Source organism: Artemia franciscana, chromosome 3 (genome assembly GCF_032884065.1).
Source record: "Artemia franciscana chromosome 3, ASM3288406v1, whole genome shotgun sequence".
NCBI lineage: Eukaryota > Metazoa > Arthropoda > Branchiopoda > Anostraca > Artemiidae > Artemia > Artemia franciscana.
In genome coordinates, this window is record NC_088865.1 from 621050 (window position 1) to 646387 (window position 25338).

Genomic DNA, 25338 nt, shown 5'->3' on the forward strand with positions numbered 1-25338 from the left:
TTTTTATGACACTCTTAACTCAGTCTCAAAGGATATACCGTGGCATTACATGGTTATATTTGCTCGAAACTTCACCGCCGAAGTAGGCAACGATAGAGCCCATGGCCCAGAAGTACTTGACCCACATGGTCTTGGCAACCGAAATGAAAATGATGCCGTACTTATAGACTTCGTTTCCAAAAGCGGTCTCCTAATTGGTGGAACACAGTTTCGTCACAAGAATATCCACAAGCACACTTGGACCTCTCTTGACGGCATAACAAGAAACCAGATCGACCCCTTTCTTATAAACAAGAAATTGCAATCAAGTCTCCAAGACGTAAGGACACTCAGAGGAGCTGAGGATGGCTCAGACCAAAGTCTCTGAATTACTCAGGTTGTACTCAAACTAAAGGCCCCGAAACAGAAGACGGACTCCTTGATGAGCCTATATGACTCTGATGAACTTGCTGAACCAGAAGTCAGGAGGATATTCTTTTTGAGTCTCCACAGCAGGCTTGAGGCTCTAAGTCATCTTGGTAAATGAGGGGGAGACGTGGACACTATATGAAGTAGCATCAGCAACACTTTCAATGATGTTACAAAGAAAGTAATTAGACATAAAAAGACAAAAACAGACCAGTTGATATCCGAGAAGACTTGGAACTTGATCCCTGGAAGTAAAACTCTGAAATAACATTTAGTTTCAGCAGGGTTCCAGAGCGATGCAGTGATGAAGCTGCAGGCGCATAAGGAAAACGACAAGCTCGTAAAGAAAAGTGCGAGATCTGACAAAAGGACTTTCCTGCATAGCATTCCAAGATGTTCTACATGATCACTAGCAAGATGATCGGTAAATGGCGAAAAGCGGAAGTTCCTATCAAGGACAAAAATGGAAGGATAGTCACAGGAGACAAAGAGATAGACAAAGTCTCAGCCAACCATTTCGAAAGCGTCTTAAACCGTCCAGAATCAATCAATCCCCCCAATATAATGGAGACTCCTTTGCTTATTCTTGAAATTGACACCAATCTTCCTACAGAAACTGAGATAATTTAAGCACCAAAGAAGCTGAAGAACAGAAGAGCTCCAGGAAACGATAGAACTTCCGCTGAAATCCTAAAGATGTCTGTTAGATTCTGTGTCAAAACCTGGATTCTACTGTTTAGCACAACGTAGGACGCTGAGGTTGTCCGGAAAGAGTGGATGCTCAGTGCCTTTGTGAAAATGTCCAAAAGAGGTCCATGTCATGCTGTGCAACAACTGAAGAGGAATCAGTTTACTCTCTATTTCGGGAAAGCTTCTTGCCCTCATAATTCTGCACTGTACCCAGTAAAGGATCGACAAGTATTTGAGCAACGATGAACATGATTTCCACCCAAAGCGCTCCTGTGCAGACTTCATTTTTGCATTATGAATGAGTGCAGACATATACTAAAACTATTTTTCATAGACTTCGAGAAAGCATTCGATTCTATCCATCAAGATACAGTCTGGAAAATCCTCAAATATTATGGTTTCTGTGACAAACTCGTAAGATTAATTATGGCCCTGTACGAGAGCACGGAGTGTTGCGTACAGATTACTGAAGGCCAATCAAGATATTTCAGGATCATCTCTGGAGTAGAGCAAGGATGTGTCCTCTCCCCTTTTTTTCATACTGGTGATAGGTTACATCCTCCGCAGACACACAACTTACAGAGTTTCAATCAGGAACAAAAAGAGGACTGCAGATAGACTCCGCAGACGACATTAGTCTCCTCGAATCAGACAAGCAGAAACTCCAACAGTTCTTGGATGTTGTGAGAGAAAATGCACTACTGTTTGGCCTCAAGATAAATACATCAAAAACTAAAGGTATAGCTGTCACGAGACACATTCTCAACATAAAATGCGGCAACGAGGATGTAGAACAGATTGTTCAGTTTAAATATTTGGGAAACACAGTAGAAAAAAAGACCAATAGACAAAGAGATCCATTCTTGTATCGGAAAGACTAATGGCTCGTTTACCAGGCTTAAACATTTTTGTTGCTCGCAGAAATTCTCAAACCAGCTAAAACTTTGAGTCTTCAACAGCAATGTCGTCCCAGTTATGTTTTATGGAAGCAAGCGCTGGAAGTTATATCAGTAGCAAAAGAAGAAACTACAAGTCTTTGGGAACAATTGTCTGCAAAGAGTTCTGAACAAACACTGGACACAACACGTTTCAAACCAGACACTAGGCCAAATTACTGGGCAACCACTAGTCATCAACATGATCAGGACCCGAAGACGGAAATACTAGGGACATGTTGCCCGAATGAAAGAAGACCAAACATCAAAATTTATCCTCCAATGGCAACCAAGGGGAACGCGGCGAAGGGGAAAACCAAAGAACATTCTAAGCCGAATATACCAGAGGGACCTTCTCAAGGCGAATACGTCCATGCAACCCCATTGGGTAGACGTTATGGCAGCAGCCCATTCGAGGGACAAATGGCATCTCTTCGTCGATGTCCTGGGTGCCTCCGGAGACACAGAAGGATCTGAGGTCTAAGATAAAAGTAAGCAGAGACAGCGAAAATTTCTTGAATTTCCATCCTCTAACTTATGTTCTTTAGATTAAAATTACAAATAAACTTTATCTTTACCAAAGAGCTTTATAGCCTATTTCCTGAGGAAGCAGTAAAAAGAAAATAAAAGCAGAAAAAAAAACTAAAAAAGGAAGTCTTACCAAACGATCCCTCTCATCTTCAATTAGATTGATGAGCTTTGAAAATTCTTTTAAAGACGAAGATATAATCTGCTCATCATCAGTTAGTGTAGTCCCAATACATTCAAACTGAAAGTTTTGTAAGCTTGATCCTAAATTCCTATGACATTTTGAGTAAACTAAAAAGAAAACAAGTATTTCAAAAGAATTATATATAGAAAATATATACGAAATGGTAAAAAAGAGAAATTTATGAGAAATGGCCAACACAAGACATCTCTGAAAAAAAAGGCAAATATCAAATATTAATAAGAAATAATAAAAAAGTGACCAGCAAAAAAGCAGACTTTTAGCAGACTTTTCTCCACCTGTTTGGGCCTTAACCCCTCATGAGGGGAATAGTAACTTTTGGACAGTCTTGGTTGTTCCTGATTTGTTTTGGTTTGACATATGAAGTGAATTTGACTCAACTACAGCTTGTTCAAAGCTTATCAAGCTTTGATGGCCTTGAAAACCTGATAGCCTTTTGAAAATAAACATTATTTTATCTTATGGGAATAAACTGATGTTACCTCCTTCTGCTTCCAATAGTAATTATTGGAATCCAGAGACCCAGGTATGCCTGGTCAGTAGATCTGTATATCAGGGCCAGAGGCCCATTTTGCCAAGTGGACTTGTTCAGCTCATTTTCCAGTGCACAAGGATTTTCTTTTACGAATACACACACCTTGTTTACAGACATGCAAAACGCTAGTTTTGGTGGCTTTTGTTGCCTTTCTACAATCAGTCGTGCCTTCAGTCCTCACAAGTAGAGACTGAAGACCTCCACTTCGCTTGCTATGATCAGGAGCTAAGCCTCCTCAGCCGAAAATAAATGACCAAGTCAGATTCAAAATGAGGAGGAACTAAAAGGAATAGGGCTGATGCCCTCAGGCCTTCTAAAGATCAGAACATCATTTGCAAATTGCTGAAAACAAAATACACTTTGAAAGTGATCTCTCTTTTTTTTTTAACTTTAATCAATCCAAAATTTTCACGAATGAATATCAGTATATATATATTAAACTGTCAATTCAAATTCACTTGTTTTTGTCAGAAATCTTAGTAATGATCGTGATTTTTTTCTTTTTTTGATCTTATAAGAAATAAAAACACATAGCACAAAATACAGATTATTTTCAACAAAGTGCAAATTATTTTCTGGTCTTTAGAAAGCAAGGGGACATAAGTTCTACTACTACTGCTACTACTTACAACTCACTGCAGCACCAAGCCACCAGAGGACAAACTGAACTACACATGCTCCTCCTCCTTCCTAATCTATTCAAATCCTTTCTTTTTACACTCTCCTATAAAGTTCCCATTTTCCTACATTCTGTCCTTGTGACACCCTCCCACCCATTCCCGGATTACCTCCTTTTCGCTTGGCCAACAAGGACAATCTTTGCCCATCTGTCACCCCTCATCAGCAGAACGTGTCCTTGCCATCGCATCCTTTCTATCATTATAGCCCAGGAGGGCGGGATTGAAGCATCTTTTTATACAGCTTACTATTTGAGGCATGATAAGTCAGTCAAGTACCCAAAACAATCCATATGCAATTTCTGGGGAAAACTTCAAGCAAATCTTCCTTTGTTTTTAGGAGCACCCATGCTTCAGAACCATACTTGACCACTGCCATCACTGTAGCTTCCAATACTCTAATCTTAGTTTGCAGACTTATTTTCCTATTCTTCCAAACTTTTTAAACTATGAAAAAAACACCCTGAGCCTTGGCTATTCTACTTTGAACATCTTCACCTCATCCACTATCTTTACTAATAATGTTACCTAAGTAAGTGAAGCTGTTTACTTGATTGATCTTCTTGTTACCCAACATTATCTCTTCACCTTCACTTATTCCTAATCTAAGCAACTTAGTCTTCTTACATTAATTTTTAAACCTATTCTTAAACCCTGAACTTGCATAACCTTTAAAAGTTCAGTCTTTTTGCTAACATTTTTATCTAGGATGCATGAATTGTCAGCATAGTCTAAGTCCAGGAGAGTTTTACTTCCCCATTTGAGTCTGTGCTCTCCCAATGCCTTCACTATGCTCCTTAGGATGGAGTCCATCAAAATGATCCATATAAATGGGGATAGAACGCAATCCTGCTTAACTCCTGATTGAATATGAAACCAGCTACTACCTCATTTCCAATCTTAATTGCAGCAGTGCTATTATCGTAAATAGCACTAATCACAAAACACCTAACACCATTTCCTACATTGAACCCAGCAATGTTATTCTCATACATATTACTAATCACACTAATTGTATACCATACCAGGATACGAATTTCACTAAAGCTGACAGACCCTACAAGGATAGGAACTTACTAAAGTTGTTTTACCAGCTGAATCAAATGCTTGCTCATAATCTAAAAACTGGGACGAAAGGGGTTTTATGACCAGGAGACTTCTCAATTATTAATCTAAGAGTGAAAATTTGGTCAAAGCACATCCTCTACCCTTCCTAAAACCGAATTATCCTTCTCTTAAAACGTCATCAATAGCATCTCTTAGTCTAAAAAGTATCATCATGCTAAATAAATTTTTTCCTACAGAAACCAGGCTAATGCCTCTGTAATTACCTCACTCACTCTTATCAACCTTTTTATGAAGGAGTTTATTAGAGTTTCCCAAAATCACTAGGTGCTTCCTGTTTTTCAAAAATCACATTCATAATCTTCAGTATGTTATATCTAACCTTACAACCTACTAATACTACTAACAACAACCTACTGCAGCACCAAACCGCCAGAGGCCAACACAGCTACGCATGCTCATCCTCCATCTTAATCTATTCAAAGACTCCCTCTTTACACCTTCCCAGGGAGTTCCCATTCCCCTTAAAATTTCCTTTGTGACATACTCCCAGCCCAACCACAGACAAACTGCCTTTTGTTTAGCCTTGAACAGTTGACAGTTGGCCAAATAGGACAAATTTGGCAATCTGTCGTCCTTCGTCTGCAGAACGTGCCCTAGCCATCTCAACCTTTCTCTCATTGTAGCCCTAGAAAGCAGGATTGAACCACAGATTTCATATGACCTACTGTTTGAAATACAGTCAGTTAGTTGGGTAATAAACCATAGGCAATTTCTCTGGAAAACATGTAGCAAATCTTCTTCCATTTTTCAGAGCGCCCATGCTTCAAAACCATATTTGACCACTGTTATCACTTTAGCTTCCAATATTCTAATCTTGGTTTGCAGACTTATCTTTCTATTCTTCAAAATTTTTCAACTGTGAAAGAACACCCTGAGCTTAGATTATTCTACTATTAACATACTCACTGCTCCCACCTCTTTACTAATGCTACCAAGGTAAGTGAAGCTATCCACCTCATCAATCTTTTTGTTGCCCAATGTCACATTTTCATCTTCACTTATTCCTAGCCTTAGTGACTTAGTCTTCTTAACTTTAATTTTCAAACCTAATCTAGCACCCTGAACTTGCAAAACTTCTTAAAGTTCATTCATTTTGCTCACATTTTCAGCTAGGATACTTAAATCACTATAATGTAAGTTCAGGAAAGTTTTTCTTTACCATTTGATTCCATATTCTCACATTGCATTTCATGTGCTCCCTAAGACAATGTCCATCAAAATGATCCACATAATTGGGGGTAGAATACAACTCTGCTTAATCCTGATTTAATATGAAACCAGCTACTAATTTCATTTCCTACCTTAACTGCAGCAATGCTATTCTTGTAAATATCACTAATCACTTTAATTGTTTGTCTGGTATACTATACAAGGATAAGACCTTCACTAAGGCTCTTTTATCAGCTATATTGAACGCTTGTTCATAATCTACAAAAATGAGGGCTAAAGGTGTTTGATGACTCAGGCACTTGTTAATTATTAATCTAAGAGTGAAAATCTGGTCAACACATCCTCTACCCTTCCCAAAAACATAATATTCTTCTTTTAAAAATTTGTTAACAGTATCTCTCAGTCTAAAAATTATCATCATACTAAGTAATTTAGATGGATTGCAAACAAATTTTTTCAGTGCCCTCCCCCCCCCCCCCTAAAGTCGAGATTCTACATTTACAAATGTTCCCTGAGAATTTGAAATCAATCCCCTAAGAGCCTTTCTTGAAATATAAAATACCTGAGAAATGTATACTATTTTGATAACTTGTGTACCCATTGTGATTTTGCACTTGACATTACAGGCATGGACCAGGCAGGAATGGGCATTTTTCCCCTCTTCTGGCTTAACTATAAATTCAACTGAAATTCAGATGTTATTTGGAATTTGTATAACCATAAGCTCCCCAGATACACATTACCTCTAGTGATTTTTTATTTACCTTACTATGTAATTACAAATGTAATTACATTCTTAATCCTGTAGAGGCTTATAGTCCACAATTTTTCAGGAGAATCAGATCATCATAAATTTTTGGCTGTGGTACATTTTTTACAGTGAAATAAGATTAGATACTTTCAAATTATTGGAACTTACATTTATTTCAAACATGAAAAAAAAATCATAGAAATGATGTGTTTAAAAATGCAAAAACAAGAAAAGATCTATTCCCTAAGCTGATTCTAGTCCCAAATTATTTGTTCAAAGAAATAAGAAAAACAGGTAGTTTAGAGAAATAAACTACCTATAAAGAAATTATAGTTTCGAAGCTTTCATGAACTGGTAAGTTTGCTAGGCTAAGTAAATGAAACTTACACAAATCAATATAAATGCTGTATAAGGACCTAAGAGGATGTTGAAAGTTCCTAGCTCCATTCCTTACTCTGTTTTTAAGGTAAGATTGCTGCTTTGCAGAAGCAGCAACCAAATTTTCTACTAGTGGAACTTTTGTCACACTGTGATTAAATTTGTATCACAGCATTGATAAAATGAACATTATTTCAGACAATATGATTAACAGCAATCTAGTCTGAAATGGGCCCTTTTTTGGCTATTCATATGATTCACTAGTTTGTTGAAGTGTGTTTTTTAGTCCAAGAATTTCATTAATCTCTTCTTTGAAACAATCAATAATAATTCAAGATGGCATGTCAAGACAAAGAAAAATGTTAGGTGGCAATATTTATTTTGAAAATTACCAATAAATGGTTGAGCTTAAATTCTTCTTCAATATGTCATTTTCTGCCAAGTGTTTACTGTAATACTGAGGTAGCTCTGTTTGGTACACTGATGACCCTTAATTTTGGGCAGTTAACAATTAGATAATATATTTTTAATTCAAAAATCCTGATTTTCAAAATCTCAGACTATACACTTTGCAATGGCAATTTTGAACTTTAGTAGGTTGGCTAAAAGCAAAACTATCTTTATTTCAGCACAACTATGTTTTTACCAACCAGTAAGTATTTCTTTTATTTACTTTAGTTTTAAGGGGTGCATAATTCCTTTTTCTATTTCATTTCTGTGGCTTGCTATATAACATTTTAGTTTTATAATAAGCCAGCACTCAACCTGCTACTAATTGTGAATATGGATCAGTTAACTAGTTTTCTCAAGTAAATTTGAATGTGTATGCTTTGCTTCCTGTTTTAGCCCTATATACATCAGTCTATCATAGTTAAAACGTAATTTTATTGCTATGATTAAGATAGAAACTTTACTGACAAACATCCAAGTAAAAAACATTAAGAATAATAGAAACAACTGATAACTAGAAAAGAGGACTTAAAAAAAAAAAACTCAAAACTTAACTACAGCTCAAAATACATTACAAGGAAAAAAAGGCAATATAAGACATGATAACAGCTAAATAAGTAAAAAAGAGACAATGGAGAACAGGTTTAATTAAGCAGCAAAGAAAGTAATTTCCAAAAGGTAGTAAATTACTCTAAGTCCTTAATGACTGATTGAAAATCTGGCTTAAATTTGAAAAAAAAAATCTATTTTTGTTTAAATTAGGTAACCACTAAAATTATAGATGATGGTATTTTTACAATTTTGGAAAGTAGATGAGTTGGGTAAATAAAAATCTCAGGAATCAACCCTGTTGGAGGTCACATAATAAGTCAAAGGTCTTATGCTTTAATCCATTGAAGTGCACTTTCAGCCAACCGTATGTTCCGTTTCTGATTGTTGACTCAATAAAGATTTTGGGAGTTACTTTTTCAAGTGATTGTTCTTTCAGCTTGCACATTGAAAATGTTGTTAAAAACGCAAATGCATGTCTGCAGTCTTTAAGTACAATGCATAGATTTGGCTGTGATGTCCAGTGCCTATTGCTAGCTTATCTTACATACGTCCGTCCAGTCCTGGAATATGCAAGCCCACTATGGGGGCCTGCAGCACTGCGTACTGTATACCTCATCCAAGAACTTGAGTTGGTGCAAAAGCGAGCCATGTTCATTATTATTGGCGATCGACAACTATCTTATGGTGAAGCGCTTGTTAAACTCGACCTCCCCATGTTGGCCCAAAGATACGAGCAGATTATCCTGAGATTTGGGAAGTTTCTTCTCTCTAAACCCCAGCATCAAGACATCTTACCACCTACTGCACCGCCCAACAACCATACGCGTCACCAATATAAACTGGTTCCAGTAGCTTCACACACGAACCGCCACGCAAATTCATTTGTACCTTTTTTTTATGGATTTGCTAAACAAAGCTGAGTGATATTTTCTTTTTTTTTTGTGTTAGTGTGTTATTTAGCATAGTGAAGCAACGCAAATTAGCAGTTAGCTACAATGTTGTTTAAATAAACCTATCTCTCTCTCTCTCTCTTCCTGGAGAAGGTTTTTTTTAACAACTGCAATTTTCAATAGTTAAAAAAGCAGAGAAAAAATGCACTAATGGCACCCTTTAGATAGATAATCAAAGGATACTTTACTATTTTGAAGAATTTATTTTGTCAAACCTGAGTGATAAACTTGTTTTTTTACAGAGTAGAAGTTTCTTAGAAAACTTTTGTAACAGTCATTTATGCAAAACATTGTAAGCTAATGAAAGTAAATGCTATAAAGGAATGAATGGATTTTTGATAAATAATTAAGACAAATAACTATATATTTGTTATATATATAACAAATATACATGTATATATTGCCAGAACATTCTAATTCATAAACCAAAAATATCTAGTTTTTTGAGAGTTTTCCCTTCTAAAAACCAAACATTTATAGAATATAAGCTAGAAAAAAACAAAAACGAAACAAAACTTACAAAATTGGGTAATGAACCTAGGACTATATCTGGGCATTAAGGGGGGGGGGGAATTGGATGTAACAAACTGGAAGCAGCTTTGACAGTCTAATGAACATAAATTTTCTGAATATACAGAAGTAAGAATTTATTATTATTATTTATAATCCCAAAGAGGATACAAACATTATCTGAAGTTTCATAGAGTTTTACATCTAAAAATCTTACTTTTCTTGGTGTAAACTTTGACAACATTTTCAGGGATATGAGTAAATCTCAAAACCAACTTTAAATTCCAAGACTACAGTGGATTCTGGGAGGTGTATTTAGGTTCTTAGAACTAAATTAAATCTAAACAGGAAAAAGTAGGTCTAATGATAAGTAAACAGCAGAAATAGAGTTAAAAACATCTCTTGAGGACAACTATTTTGATTAGGCCTTTACCCTAGACCTATTTCTGAAAGTATAAAGTGAGAGTGTGGTGGCTCTTCAGAAGGAGACACAAATAATAACAAAATAACAGTATCATAACATTTTCTAATCAACACTCTTTCTAGATGCTCTATAATGGTCACTACCTCTAAAATACAGCCTATTCTCTTCCTTCACAATGGTGTCAATTAGTGGCTAGTCCTCAATAATATATTTTTCTGTTATTCTTATTGCTTGATTTACCATATTTCTTTGTTAACAGGTATTTATATCCATAGCTTTAGCATCATCTTATTGCAAAAGAATTCAGATATCAGATAAAAAGAATTGAGATAAATATATTACACAATGATTCAAAATTGTGGATAATATTGGAAGGACATATGAAAACATGATAAATAGGAGCATACTATGTATTATTAAGTAAGAATATCATTGTTAGGCCTATATTTATGTAATTTACATATGTTTACTGTAATCTTAACTTGATGTGATCTAGTTTTGTCTGGAACTGTGTGTACTAGGTCAATTTACTAAAGTTGGCTAGGCTACTATTTAAAATGATTTTTAAAAGCAGATACTAATAAGAAACATGAAAAAGTGAATAAGCTAGCCTAACAATATTCTACCTTAAAATTACCTTAAATCGCACTGGCCGGCGAATAAGGTTGGGTGAACATCCTGTAGATTCGCCGGTTGAGTGATGGAGGTGGAAGTGCGTTGTCTAGTTCCGTTGAGTAGATCCACTGGCCTCCCAGTGTAGTTTCCACTCCATCGCTGCCCAGTCTCGGTCAATTGCTTTTTTGAAGTTGTCAACAGTTTTGGACTGAACTGTTTCTTCACTAAGGGAATTCCACAGTGGAACAGCACGAGTTGAGAAGAAGTTGGAACGTTCTCTCCGTGAGCTTCTTTGTTGCTGGAGCTTCTTGGTGTGGCCCCGGGTGTGGCTAGAGAGCGACTTATTAAAAAGCCCTGGTGTGACACCATTCTCCAGCAGCTTGTGGGTCAGGATTGCATCTCCGCGTTTCCTCCTGTACGTCAGGGTTGGGAGCTTGAGTTTCTTGAGGCGTTCAGGGTACGAGAGGTTCTTACATTTGGTTGGTAGTTTTGTAGCCCTCCGCTGAACGCTCTCAAGGATCATCTTGTCCACGACATAGTGGGGAACGGCAAGAGAGACTCCGTACTCAAGTTGCGGTCTGACCAGTCCTGTATATAGCTTCCTGATTGTCCTGGGAGATCTACTGGTGATATTACGTCTGATGAGACCAAGGGACCTGTTGCCTTTTGCAGCTAGGTATTTGCTGTGACTATGGAATTTCATTTTGTCATCAACAATGACCCCAAGGTCTCTTTCTTCGGTGACAGTTTCCAAAGTTATGAGCTTCCCAGTACGATCTGTCATTGTATATGTCATTCCTGGGTTCTTAGGGCCAAGATGTAGGACTTTGCACTTTTCAGCATTAAACTCGAGGGACCAGGAAGAGGACCAGTTGTTGAGGGTGTGCAGATCTGCCTGCAGAGCTGCGCACTGTTGGTTGTTTGCGACTGGGCCAAACAATTTCGAGTCGTCTGCAAACAGTTTAAGGTCATTTTGCACTGACTGGGCTGAGTCATTGATGAACATGTTGAAGAGGGTAGGTCCCAGTTTAGTTCCTTGCGGAACTCCGCTGAGCACTGGAGTTGGGTTTGACATGATTTGATTCCCCTCCTCATCATACATCATCACCCTCTGTATTCTATCCTTGAGAAACTGGATAATCCATTCCCTTACATCTTGGTGGAGTTGATAGAACTCTAGTTTCCTTTCCAGGTACGAGTGTACTACCTTCTCGAAAGCTTTGGCTTGGTCCAGCAAGAGTACGTCAACTGGAAGGCCTTCCTCAATCATCTTGGTGATTATGTCATATGATTGAATTAGGTTTGTCTCCACAGAGCGACCCTTCCTGAAACCATGTTGTCCATCGTATAACAGGCTGTTAGTTTCCAGATGTGCAACGATTGCATCATTTAAGACGCCTTCCATGACTTTTGATGGGACAGAAGTCAGGCTGATGGGTCTGTAATTCTGTGGTTTATCTTTCTGTCCTTTTTTGAAAACTGGCATGACATTTGCTGTTTTCCGGTCAGAGGGAATAGTTTTGGAAGCTATTGACATCTGGAATATTCTTGTCAGGGGTTCCGCTATTTCAGCTGCGGTCTCCTTCAGCAACCTAGGATGGATGCCATCGGGTCCATTTGCCTTGGATGGGTCCAAAGTTTTTAGGCGCTTGTAAGTATCACAAGCTGTGAACTGGATCGGTGGCATAGGGTGTTTGATGTGGGTGGTTGGCATATCCGGTGGGGGGCATCCAGGGTCTTTAGAGAAATTTGACGAGAAGCATTGATTGAGGGTATCTGCCATTACCAATGGGTCGGTTATTTTGGTTCCATCGCTGGAGGTAAAATGATGGATCGACCTGCGGCTTGGGTTGTTTGAAGTGACATATCTCCAAAACTTTTTTGGATTGGTTTTTGCCTCTAGTGCTATCGACTCCTCATATCTTATGGTTGCTTTTCTGGTTGCATTTCTCAGTTTATTCCTGGCCTTTTTGTACTGCTCTAGATGGGCTGCACTCTCACAATTTTTATACTTTTTCCAAGCTTTCTTTTTCTTATCAATGACTTTTTTTTAGCTGTGGTGACATATACGGAAGGGTTCTGGGACGTTCTGAGAAGTAAGTTTTTGTATGCTTCAACTCAAGACTCAGTAGTATGTCCATGAAAAGCTCCCAGGATGCTTCAGTGTCTTGTTGCAAGGAGTTTTCCCATTCAATCTCTTGTAGGTCCTGGCGTATTTTCTTGTAATCAACAAACGTTTGTTTGATTTTGTTGGTTGGTATCTGATTCAAGGTTATTGCACTCAGGATACAAAGATGGTCGCTTGCTCCAAGGGGGGGTAAGTTTGCTGTTGACATAATTTTTTCGGGGTTGTTTGACAGAACGAGATCAAGGAGAGATGGAGTTTGATGATCTCTATGTCTGGTAGGGAACTCAACTGTCTGGACCAGCAGGTTATCAGCAAGGGCTTCAAGAGTTGGATTGGTATAGTTGTTTTGAAGAGTAAAGCCTAAACCATCGACCCACCTGGTGTCCGGCATGTTAAAGTCTCCTGTGATGATGACATTTTTGGGGTTACATATTGTCATTTCATTTATAATATTTGCCACATACTGAAATGATTCTTCGGAGCTGGGGGAGGAAGGGCTACGGTAAATCACGCCAATTCTAAACTTTTCAGACCCTACTGTCAATTCAACCAGGATAGACTCTACCCAAAAATAATTGGCACTTGTAAAAAGGTCAATGTTATTTACCTTCAAGGCTGACTTGATGTATATGGCAACTCCTCTCCTCACATTGGGTCTGTCCAGATTCGAAATGACTGTGTATCCTGGTATCTGAATATGGCTATCCTCCAGTCTATTTTGAGAGTTTTTTGGGCAAATTTCACTTAAGCACACAACGTCTATATCTTCGTGAGCCAGCAACACTTTTAGCTCATTTAGCTTGTTTGGCAAGGAGTCAATGTTTGTTGACAACACTTTCATCACTTGTTTCTGTCTGCTTCTTCTTCTTCCTGAGCCCGCTGGAACTAGCACGTTGTCGTTGGATGACGGACTTTTGTCTGCTTCGCTAGATGCTGCGTCAGTTGAATAAGAATCTGGCAAGTTGTATTCCGATTCAACAGAAAGAACGCAGCTAGTGTCAGATTTGGCAGTTTCAAAACTGCATTCCGATGAATATTCTTGAGCTGATATGGAACTACTATATAATACACTGTTAAATGACACTAAACTACTATTTACATGTCTTTCGTCTGGCTGTGCATCTAGTGCTCCATCGCTCCCAATGCTGGGGGTGGAGCTTGCTGACCGTTTTTTGAAACGACTTGTTCTGCTGCATAATATATATTTTCATTGTTTTAATAGGCTATTTCTTTTAGCCTTTACATATTAGCCTATTAGAGCTATAGCCAGTACAGATTTAGTGTCTTGCCCCCTCAGAAGGAAACAGTAAAGTTCTGAAAACTACTATACTTTACCTTAACTCCCTCTCCTAATGGTCAAATAAGAAATATATATTATATATGAATTTCCCTTTTGCTTGATGCTGTCAATACCACTTGTTTACAACTAGGCTAAATTCTAAGTTAATTTAATGAAAAGAGGCATGGAATGAAAATTATAGAATTAGGCTAAGCTACAGCTAGGCTGTTTATAGTTAGAAAAATTATAGAACTATAGTAATCAAAAAATGAAACCATAAATTTATAAAAGTAACCAAGAGTAACACTTACTAACAGCAGCAGAGTGCAACTCCTTTATTTGTTTAATGATCTGTTTGATAGAAGCATTTGTTCGATCCAATTCCCTCTCATGATCTTTAAGATTTTCTCTAAAATGGGGGCTGTCTGTCAGACATTCAGTATATTCCAATGGATGTAAAACCATGTCAGTCTTCAACTGCCATTAGGAATTCCTTACTCTTTAACTAACAGAATCAGTTGGCATTTTTCATATATTTTCGACAATTACCAGCAAAAACGATCGATCAGGTTTATGCTCAAGGTAAATGTATCTTTAGTTGTATACGATTTTACAATAAAATTGAACGAACACCAACTTTCTAACAAAACTTTTTTTTAAACATACTAGTAAAATTTTCTATCTGATAAAGTAGTGATTTTTCTGACATCTACACAGATAATTTTTCCAAAAACGACCATAATTGTAAATTACAAGTTCGCCTCTTAAATTTTCGGAAGAATTATTTTTAAACGCATATGACCTATTGGTCGAATGCGCCAAACCCCAAACAACAACAAATTATTTCCATTTATTACCATCAAAAATACCTATTGAATCGCACGCAACTTGAAATTTTATCTTTTGGTTCAATTTTGTGTTAACTTTATCGCACGAAATTAGTTTATAATTGAGGTTATTTTGTAACCTTAGATTTGTTGTGACAGGTGACAAAGGCCACAGGTATGATACAGAAAACAAGATCTAGCACATATTTCACACCGTATTACCTCAGTAATTAAGCTACAGAGTCAGTTCATGCAAAAAATTAAAAAAAACAAAATTTTTAGGGAAATGCTGACAATTTTTGATGGGGACATGACGGGGAAAGACTAACAGGAAGAGGGGACATCACCAGGATTCCCCGAATTGTTAAAAAACCAAAAATAAACTGCATGAATAAATAAAAACTTGGCTGAGCAGAAATTACAATGAATAACAACATCAAATATTAAAATGGCATATACTGTTATCAATGGATGAATGCTGAAACAATTTGTTTTAGAATTCATCTATTGTTTTAACCAAATATAATTCAAAACATATTATAAAGTAAAACTTATAAAGAGTAAACATTACCACGAAACAAAACCGGAATTCTGCCCGCTAAGCCTTTTTAAAGGCCCATCATTTACGCTGTACAAAAAATGTATTTTAAACATTTCCTTTTATTACCATGGCATTGAAAAATCAAAATTAATCAGACTTCCAAGAGTCAGAATTCTTATTTTTGACCCACACTTTTATCTATATTTTTAACCTAAATGAAGTAGATTAAAATTGGATCCTAATGCCCTAAATCGACATTTTTTTTTTTTTAAATAAAAATTGCTCAAAATTACTGTCAGGTACTTAATTTCTTTAAAGGTGACCAATCTACAGTGAAACTTTTAGTCCCTTTTGTGACCAGGACCTAGATTTTTGACCTACATTCATTCTTTCAGATTACAGCAAGAAAGTGGCAAGGATCTGCAATGATCCAGCATCTGCAGTACCATAATAGACTTTATTAGGACAAAATTTACTTAATTTACAAGATTTACCAAAAATAGGACAAAATTTATTTCATGTTTCATATTTTGGTGAAATTTGGGGATTGCGTCACTTCAGATGCTTACTTCGCTAATGATTCGATAATTCTGACAAACTCCATCGAGCAACTACTGGAAGCGCTCCGAATTTTATCCGAGAAAACAGCAAATTTTGACTAACTGAAATAAAACCAAAATCATAGCCACTGACCTGATGGCCCCTCTACTGATTCTTCAGTTTAACATAGATAGCTCTCCTGGCATCAGCATCATTCTGAAGTTCAATTACCTGGGGTCCAAAATTTTTTCAGATGGCTCATTTTCTTCTCATCTGCAAAGAAGAACATCTGAGGTGTCTTCTGCCAAAAGTAGACTGATCGCTATCTTTGGCGAAAGCCGAATATCAGGCATGCAATACACTAGAGCTTTTAACACCATTGTCGGCTCTTTAATATTTTGCAGAGATGATGCATAGCGAACAATATCTACATCTCCCAAAAACACTAATGTTTTCTAATCAAAGAGTCAGGAAAGGCTAAATCTTTTACGATAGTATTACACCGTTATAAACAAGAAATTGTTTAGTTGTTATATATATATATATATATATATATATATATATATATATATATATATATATATATATATATATATATATATATATATATATATATATATATATATATATATATATATATGTATATTGGTTAAAATATATTTGTCAACAGGATCCATTTTCTAAACTGGTTCTTGGTATACGAAATTTTCAAACTTTAGATTTTTTCATACAAATTTGTTGGCATAAAATAATCTTCGTAAATTTGGAAAAAGAATTAGACACTCTCAAAATCTTAATGCAAATCATTGAAGAAAATTCAATATGTCCAAGAACGCATAAATTACTACTAGTAACAATCAAGGAAGTTTACAAAAAAGTTAGAGTACTAATCGCGTTACTTTTTATGCACCACAGATTTGATAAAAACAATATCTTTGAAGTATCTAGTGGCAAATGCATCAAATTACACCAGTTACAATTTTTATATGTTTTTGGTGTCTTTTCATGAACGATATACCTGTGCATTCGCTTTTCTAAAATGCGCCGTTTAACTCTGTAGGCCAACATTACCATCATTGTATCTTTACTAAGTTTATTTATTATTAACAGACATCGTTACTCCTCATCCATCTTAGACTAAAACTGACGTTTGAACCCTTCTGAGAGGATTTCTGTAGCGGTTTTCTTTATGACGATCGTTGGCCCTTGATTATGTTTTATGTCTCCGTGGCAATAACGCAAATTTTTTTTCCCAATCACGATTTTCATACATCCTTGTTTTTTTTTTTTTTTTTTTTTTTTTTTTTTTTTTTTTTTTTTTTTGCACCACGATAGATCGGATTAAACTAGTGATCGTTCTATAGTTGAAAGAGCATTCTATCAACCGAATTTCTAAAGAGATTACCTTTAGATTACCTACTGGGCCAAAAAGAGTTGCTTCAGTTAGATTACCAACTGGACTAAAAAGAGTTGTTTCAATATTAGCTAACAAGAGGATTATTTCGCAACAGAATAGTTAACTTAGTTTCAATTTTTGTAATTTTTCCTCAGTTGCTTTGATGCTCTCATTGAAGTAACTCGAATAGCTTCTTTTCCCTACGCGGATCAGTAGCGACAATTGTATTTATTATTATTGGTGGTGGTTTTATTTGTTTTTAGTTCAGTGTTTTTTCTTTTTATCTTGTGTTGAGGATGGCTAGTTTAGATACAGGCAAAATATCCGAATTATTTAAGTCTTTCAACTATTCTCTCTTTACTGGCTGTAGTCTGGTTTGATGTTTTTTTTGTGGAGTTTTATCTCTCTTTGTTGTTTGTTGTAAATATCATTAGAAATTGAGCTCACATCAAGAGCACACCTTCTAATATCCTATGTTTTCTGGTTTGATGCAATCATTTTCTGGTAAAAAAAAAAAAAAAAAAAAAAAAAAAAAAAACCGGCAAACAAACACATACAATGGCTTGAAATCTTAGGTGTAGGGTTTTCGAACATGAACAATTCCATTGTGTAAATTTCATCAAAATCTCTCTCCTTAATTGTGTTGCGGAGCAACACTACTGCTTTCGTAGTTTTTTTTTTTTTTTTTTTTTTTTTTCACCGTGATCAGCGACCTGTAGCTCCGAAGTGGTAAGAGTTAAAAATTTGAGATTTTTCAGAGGGAAGGGAAACGTGAAACAGACTAAAGAAGTTCCAGAGAAGTTCCTAAAATTTCTAACAGTTTTCCATAAAAAAAATAAAACCGTTTTTTTCTTAGAAACTCTGCGTTCGATGTTTGGCGTCAAGTTAAGACGACCCTAGCTTCGGAAATAAACTTGTTAGAAATACAGTTATGCCGAACTCATGTAGAACTTTCATTTGTCTCTTCGAGAACCGGAGCACAAAATTCCGTAGCTCTTACAGATTTCCCGGAAATAATTCCAGAAAAGTCCATCTCGTTCCGATTTTTTTTGGAATTTTCTCAAATTTTCGATTTTGATGTTTCTTATATTTTTATTGAGTAGTGCTATGAAAAGTATGCAAGAAGAAGTGAAGTGTTCTATATACCAAGTTGCTTCGTTCTCTAAGAAATAATTTCTGAAGTTTCGACGTTCTAGAGGTAACTTCTGTTCTGGACCAGCTAGAATTTTTTTTCCAACGCGGTTCGACAGGTCTCGATCTCCTAACAACTGGAGCTTGCAATAGTTTCTCCAAAATAAAATTCCTTCTTTGGGTTTTTCTATTTGGAAGTTTTGTCATGCCCTCGGGGCAATTTAAATTTTTTGGTGAATTTGGTTTGTTTTATATTTTCCTAGCTTAGACCATCAAAAGTTAAGCAGAAAACTATAAGACATTATTTCCGTATCTCTTTCAGATTTCCCGGAAATAATTCCCGGAATGTGCGTCTCGAAACATAATACTTCGAATTGGCGTCAAGTTAAGACGGCCCTAGTTTCGGAAGTAAACGTTTTAGAGATAAAATAATTATGAACTCATATAGAACTTTTATTGATGTTTTCGAGAACTGAAGCATGAAATTCCGTATATCCATCCTATAAATATTCAGAATTGTCAACTGTGTTATTGTGTTATTCTCGTTTATTTCTGGACCAGCTAAACATTTTACCAAACTCAGTTTAGTAGGAGCTCGAAATAAAACCATATCAAAGATGCTTCAAGATAACAATCGAAGCCGCATTAGAAAAATGTCCTCTGAAGGACATAATGGAGACTGTTGCTCCGCAACTGTGTCCCGTAGGGCACAGTTGCACGTGTTGCTCCGCAACTGTGCCCTAAGGAACAGGGCACAGTTGCTGCAACACTTCCCGTTGCACAGACAACGGAGGTGTAGTTTAGATTTCCTTTTTTGTGTAGCTATGAAGATTTTCGTGTTTTGATTTTTCACCTGTATCATTGAACATACACACAACCATCATTCTGTTTCTTGTTTATTTAACACCGTAAAGAGAAAAAAGAGCTCTCTTGCTCAAAATTTTTTTATATATCAATAATCGTGAATTGTATTGTATTGTATCAGAATAACGACACTTCTTGACTACTAAGATCCCTGCGTCGGCCCTGCAGTGCATTGCTGCAGCATGATTCGATCTCTGGGTCCCGTATTACCAAGCTAAGGTCCAACCCACTGCGCCACCACAGGAATAATTGTGAATTTATTAGTAGCTTCTCGCCTTTTGACTTTTTCTGCTTTAGAACTGAAATCTTGGAAGGCAAAATTTGAAGTTTTTAATTGAAAGTTTCAGTAAAAAGCAGTTCTGTTCAGCAAGTTCTTAATAGCATTTTTATTACAGAATTTCAGATGGAGAAGAGAGTTACTATTGTTTATATGAACGAAAATTCTGCGTGCCTTTCAATCTTCTACGAAGCTGAGCACATTTTGACTGACAAGATCTTAGCTTCAAACTGGACTTATTAGGGGTTTGAAAACCTCGTATCCCAGGGTTGGGAAACAAGAAATTAGGTGATATAGAATTTATCTACTCAGACAGGAAGGATGCGGTTCATATACAGGGATTAGGGCTTGTGATGAATACAGACGCTACTAAGTCCTTTTTAGGTTGAGAAGGTTTCAATAATAGAATGCTAATCACTCATTTTATGTCTAAAAATTGCAGGGTTTCAGTCATAGCTGTATATGCCCCAGTAAAACCGACTCACAGAGATAGTACTGACTCATATTAATTTTACTTTCACTTAAAAGAACAAATAGACAGGGGCCCAGGTAGAAATTATGGTTTTTCATTAGAAGATTTTAACGCCCAGGTCTCTAAAAATAGAGATAGATGGTATACTAGCCTAGTTAATTTTATCTAGAAAAGAAAAACAGAAATAGCTACAGACTAATGCAAATTTGTAGGTATATCAATCTAATTATAATCAATACAGTATTTGGTCATAAAATGGCACATAAGTCGACGTGGTATTCATGGTATTCACATGATAGTAAGACAGGTAGCCTTATTGGTCATTTTATTTATAAAACTAAGACTGGTAGGATCAATACAAAGTAATAGGGTATATAGGAGTGCTGCTATTTATATTAAAGTAAAGATTACCATATAGTTGTGTCTTGGGTTAATGTAAGGCAAAAATTTCGAATACCTTCTGGAAGCTATGATGTTAATAGAATCCAGGATCAGAATTTTAGAGAAACTTTGCTGGAATAGTTGAATACTAAACAGAAGAGTTTAAAAATTTACAATTTGTGAAGTTGCTGATGGTGTCTTAGGGAAGAAAGTTAGGAACGCAGCTAAGAATATTAGGGAAAAAGCTTTATGTTTGATAGAAAGAAGAAGGAGCCTGTCCAAGAATTATCTGAGTGAGGCGGAGAAATCATTAAAATATGAACTAAGGAGGTGTGAAGTGGAGACCATGGATAAAATTGCCGAGGATTTGGAAGATGTTGCAAGTAAAATATTGTACTGGTATGTTAATAAATAGAGAGGGATTAGTAAATCAGGACTTGCCCCAGTTAAAGAAAGTAACGGACCCACATTTGAGTCTACAAAATTTCATACATGGCAATCCATATATAAGGAAGACTCATATACGAAAATTCATACATAAGAAACGTCAAATATAGAAATATTATATAAGATGTTTCATACATGGAAAAATATGATCTATGAAAAATCATACCTGGTTAATTATCATATATGATAAACTTTTGTCTTTTTTTTGAATGTTGAACTTTCTATAAGCCTACCTGTTTATGTCCAGTCTAGGACTAGTACACAAACATCACTAAACAGCTCATAACTAGAATGTAAGCATATCAAATTAAGGCTTCCCTATCTAGAGTAATTTATTTTCCTGACACTGTGACCGCCATATTTTTTTATTCTACCCAATACCATACAGCCACATACTTTTGTTAAAAGCAACCGAGGTAAAGACAATCTTATTTACGATGCATTCAGACATATTTTACAAAAGCCTGGAAAAAATTTTAATTATTAGTTATGTGTGCAGGCCCAAAAGTTTCAGTGCAAAGATTAAGTTCACAAAGTGAAGTTGTTTTTAATGATGAAAACCATAATCATTCTGATATAGCAGAAATTGAATCCAAGAAGATATACAGACAAATGAAAACAGCAGCGACTTCCTCAACAGACACAAGCAAAAGTTCAATCGCGCAAAGCACCTCCCAGATTACTCAAAGTGTCTCCGCTTGTCTTCCACCAAGAACGTTGCCTGCAACTAAAGCGTCTATTCCCGGTTTCAAGGCTCTTGCGGACAATTACTTTACCACATAAATTCAAGAAAAATTTAAAAGGAGATGAGTTTTTACTTGTTGATTCTGGTTGCGATAAGCGCATTATTATCTTTGGAACCAAACAAAATTTAAAAACGATAGAGACTAATTAAAAATGATGAGGAAAGAGTTAAAGAGAGATGGGTAGAACATTTTGAGAATGTGCTGAACTGGGATAGAGCTACAAGAAAAGATATAGAGTAAAATGAAAAATTTTGTGACACCTTGGATGTGAAGGGAGATTTATTTTGCAAGAAAGAATTAGTCACTGTAATAAAAGGAAGGATTAAGAAATAATAAGGCCCCAAGGGATGGTAGTGTTGGAAATGAGTTTCTTAAATATAGTGGCTATGAGGTCAGATATAAGTTACTGAAGACTATGAATACAATTTTTGAAAAAGGGGAAGTACCTAGCGATTTTAGGAAGACCCCAATTAAACCACCACATAAGAAAGATGATAAGAGTGAGTGTGGTAACTATAGAGACATTAGCCTGGTTTCTGTATGTAACAAGTTACTTAATATGATGATGCCTTTTAGACTTATAGAGAAGAACAGATGTTATAAAGAAGTTTTAAGAGAAGGACAGTGTGGCTATAAGAATGGTTGAGGATGCATTGACCAAATGAATTGAAAAGTGCCTGAGTCGTCAAACACCTCTATTCCAGTTTTATAGATTATGAGCAAGCGTTCGATTCAGCTCATAAAAGGGCTTTAGCAAAGGTGTTATCCTTGTATGATATACCGAGTGATCACATTAAAGTAATTAGTGCTATGTGTGAGAATAACAATGCTGTGGTCAAGGTTGGAAATGATGTTTGTAGCTGATTACATATTGAATCAATCAGCAGGATTGTGTTCAATCCCTATTTATAAGGATCATTTTGATGGACTTTTACTTTAGGATTTCAGGGAAGGCAATGGAAGAACATGGAATTAAATGGTGAAGAAAAACTTTCCTGGACTTATATTATGCTGATGATTTAAGCATCCTGTAAAATTAATAAAATTTTAGAGATTCTGCGAGTTCAGGGCACTAGAACAGTTTTGTAAATTATGTTAAGACAACTAAATCAGTAAAGCTTGGAATAAGTGAAGATAAAAAGGTCGCATTGAGTAAAAGAAAGATTAACCTGGTGGACAACTCGATAGTTCATGGTAATAGAACAGTTTTGTTAATTATGTTAACACAACTGAATCAGTAAGGCTAGGAATAAGTGAAGATAAAAAGGTCGCATTGAGTAAAAGAAAGATTAACCTGGTGGACAACTCAATAGTTCATGGTACTAGAACAGTTTTGTAAATTATGTTAAGACAACTAAATCAGTAAGACTAGGAATAAGTGAAGATGAAAAGATCGCGTCGGGTAAAAGAAAGATTAGCCTGGTGGACAACTCGATAGTTCATGGTACTAGAAGAGGTTTGAAAATTATGTTAAGACAACTAAATCACTAAGGCTAGGAATAAGTGAAGATAAAAAGGTCGCATTGAGTAAAAGAAAGATTAACCTCGCATTGAGTAAAAGAAAGATTAACCTGGTGGACAACTCAATAGTTCATGGTACTAGAACAGTTTTGTAAATTATGTTAAGACAACTAAATCAGTAAGGCTAGGAATAAGTGAAGATGAAAAGATCGCGTCGGGTAAAAGAAAGATTAGCCTGGTGGACAACTCGATAGTTCATGGTACTAGAAGAGGTTTGAAAATTATGTTAAGACAACTAAATCAGTAAGGCTAGGAATAAGTGAAGATAAAAAGGTCACATTGAGTAAAAGAAAGATTAACCTGGTGGACAACTCGATAGTTCATGGTACTAGAACAGTTTTGTAAATTATGGTAAGACAAATAAATCAGTAAGGCTTGGAATAAGTGAAGATAAAAAGGTCGTATTGAGTAAAAGAAAGATTAACCTGGTGGACAACTCAATAGTTCATGGTACTAGAACAGTTTTGTAAATTATGTTAAGACAACTAAATCAGTAAGGCTAGGAATAAGTGAAGATAAAAAGGTCGCATTGAGTAAAAGAAAGATTAACCTGGTGGACAACTCAATAGTTCATGGTACTAGAACAGTTTTGTAAATTATGTTAAGACAACTAAATCAGTAAGGCTAGGAATAAGTGAAGATGAAAAGATCGCGTCGGGTAAAAGAAAGATTAGCCTGGTGGACAACTCGATAGTTCATGGTATTAGAACAGTTTTGTAAATTATGTTAAGACAACTAAATCAGTAAGGCTAGGAATAAGTGAAGATGAAAAGATCGCGTCGGGTAAAAGAAAGATTAGCCTGGTGGACAACTCGATAGTTCATGGTACTAGAAGAGGTTTGAAAATTATGTTAAGACAACTAAATCACTAAGGCTAGGAATAAGTGAAGATAAAAAGGTCGCATTGAGTAAAAGAAAGATTAACCTGGTGGACAACTCGATAGTTCATGGTAATAGAACAGTTTTGTTAATTATGTTAACACAACTGAATCAGTAAGGCTAGGAATAAGTGAAGATAAAAAGGTCGCATTGAGTAAAAGAAAGATTAACCTGGTGGACAACTCAATAGTTCATGGTACTAGAACAGTTTTGTAAATTATGTTAAGACAACTAAATCAGTAAGGCTAGGAATAAGTGAAGATGAAAAGATCGCGTCGGGTAAAAGAAAGATTAGCCTGGTGGACAACTCGATAGTTCATGGTACTAGAAGAGGTTTGAAAATTATTTTAAGACAACTAAATCAGTAAGGCTAGGAATAAGTGAAGATAAAAAGGTCACATTGAGTAAAAGAAAGATTAACCTGGTGGACAACTCGATAGTTCATGGTACTAGAACAGTTTTGTAAATTATGTTAAGACAACTAAATCAGTAAGGCTTGGAATAAGTGAAGATGAAAAGATCGTATTGAGTAAAAGAAAGATTAACCTGGTGGACAACTCGATAGTTCATGGTACTAGAAGAGGTTTGAAAATTAATATCAAGAAGACTAAGTCGCTAAGGCTAGGAATAAGGGAAGAGGAAAAGGAGACATTGCTTAACGATAAGTTCAATTACATACTTACCTTAGACAGCTCCACTTACCTTGGGAGAACTATTAGTAAGGACGGCAGGTGCCGTGAAGATGTTGAAATCAGAATAGCTAGATCTAAGGGTGTTTTTTTCACAGTTGAAAAAAGCTTGTAAGAATAGAAAGATAAGTATACGAACTAAAATAAGAACATTGGAAGCTTCAGTGATGACAGTGGTCAAATACCGTCTGAAACATTGGCACTTCAAAAAGAAGAGGAAGATTTGCTAGTTGTTTTTCACAGAAATTGCCAATATGTTGTTTTGGGTACCCGAATGACTGACCGTGTTTCAAAAAGTAGGCTGTGCGAAAAGTGTG

At 36.0% G+C, this 25338-nt stretch overlaps 1 protein-coding gene across 1 annotated transcript in view; it reads right to left on the reverse strand.

Moving 5' to 3' along the window:
• The window catches only part of LOC136024716 (rho GTPase-activating protein 26-like), a gene marked incomplete in the record, with an annotated part of 88451 nt that extends 73469 nt beyond the window's left edge, over positions 1 to 14982 (reverse strand). Inside the window, 2 exon segments of the mRNA XM_065700132.1 lie at positions 2695 to 2852; positions 14622 to 14982. Of these exon segments, the coding sequence (XP_065556204.1) occupies positions 2695 to 2852; positions 14622 to 14775 (312 nt within the window).
• Positions 14983 to 25338: the final 10356 nt, after the last annotated feature.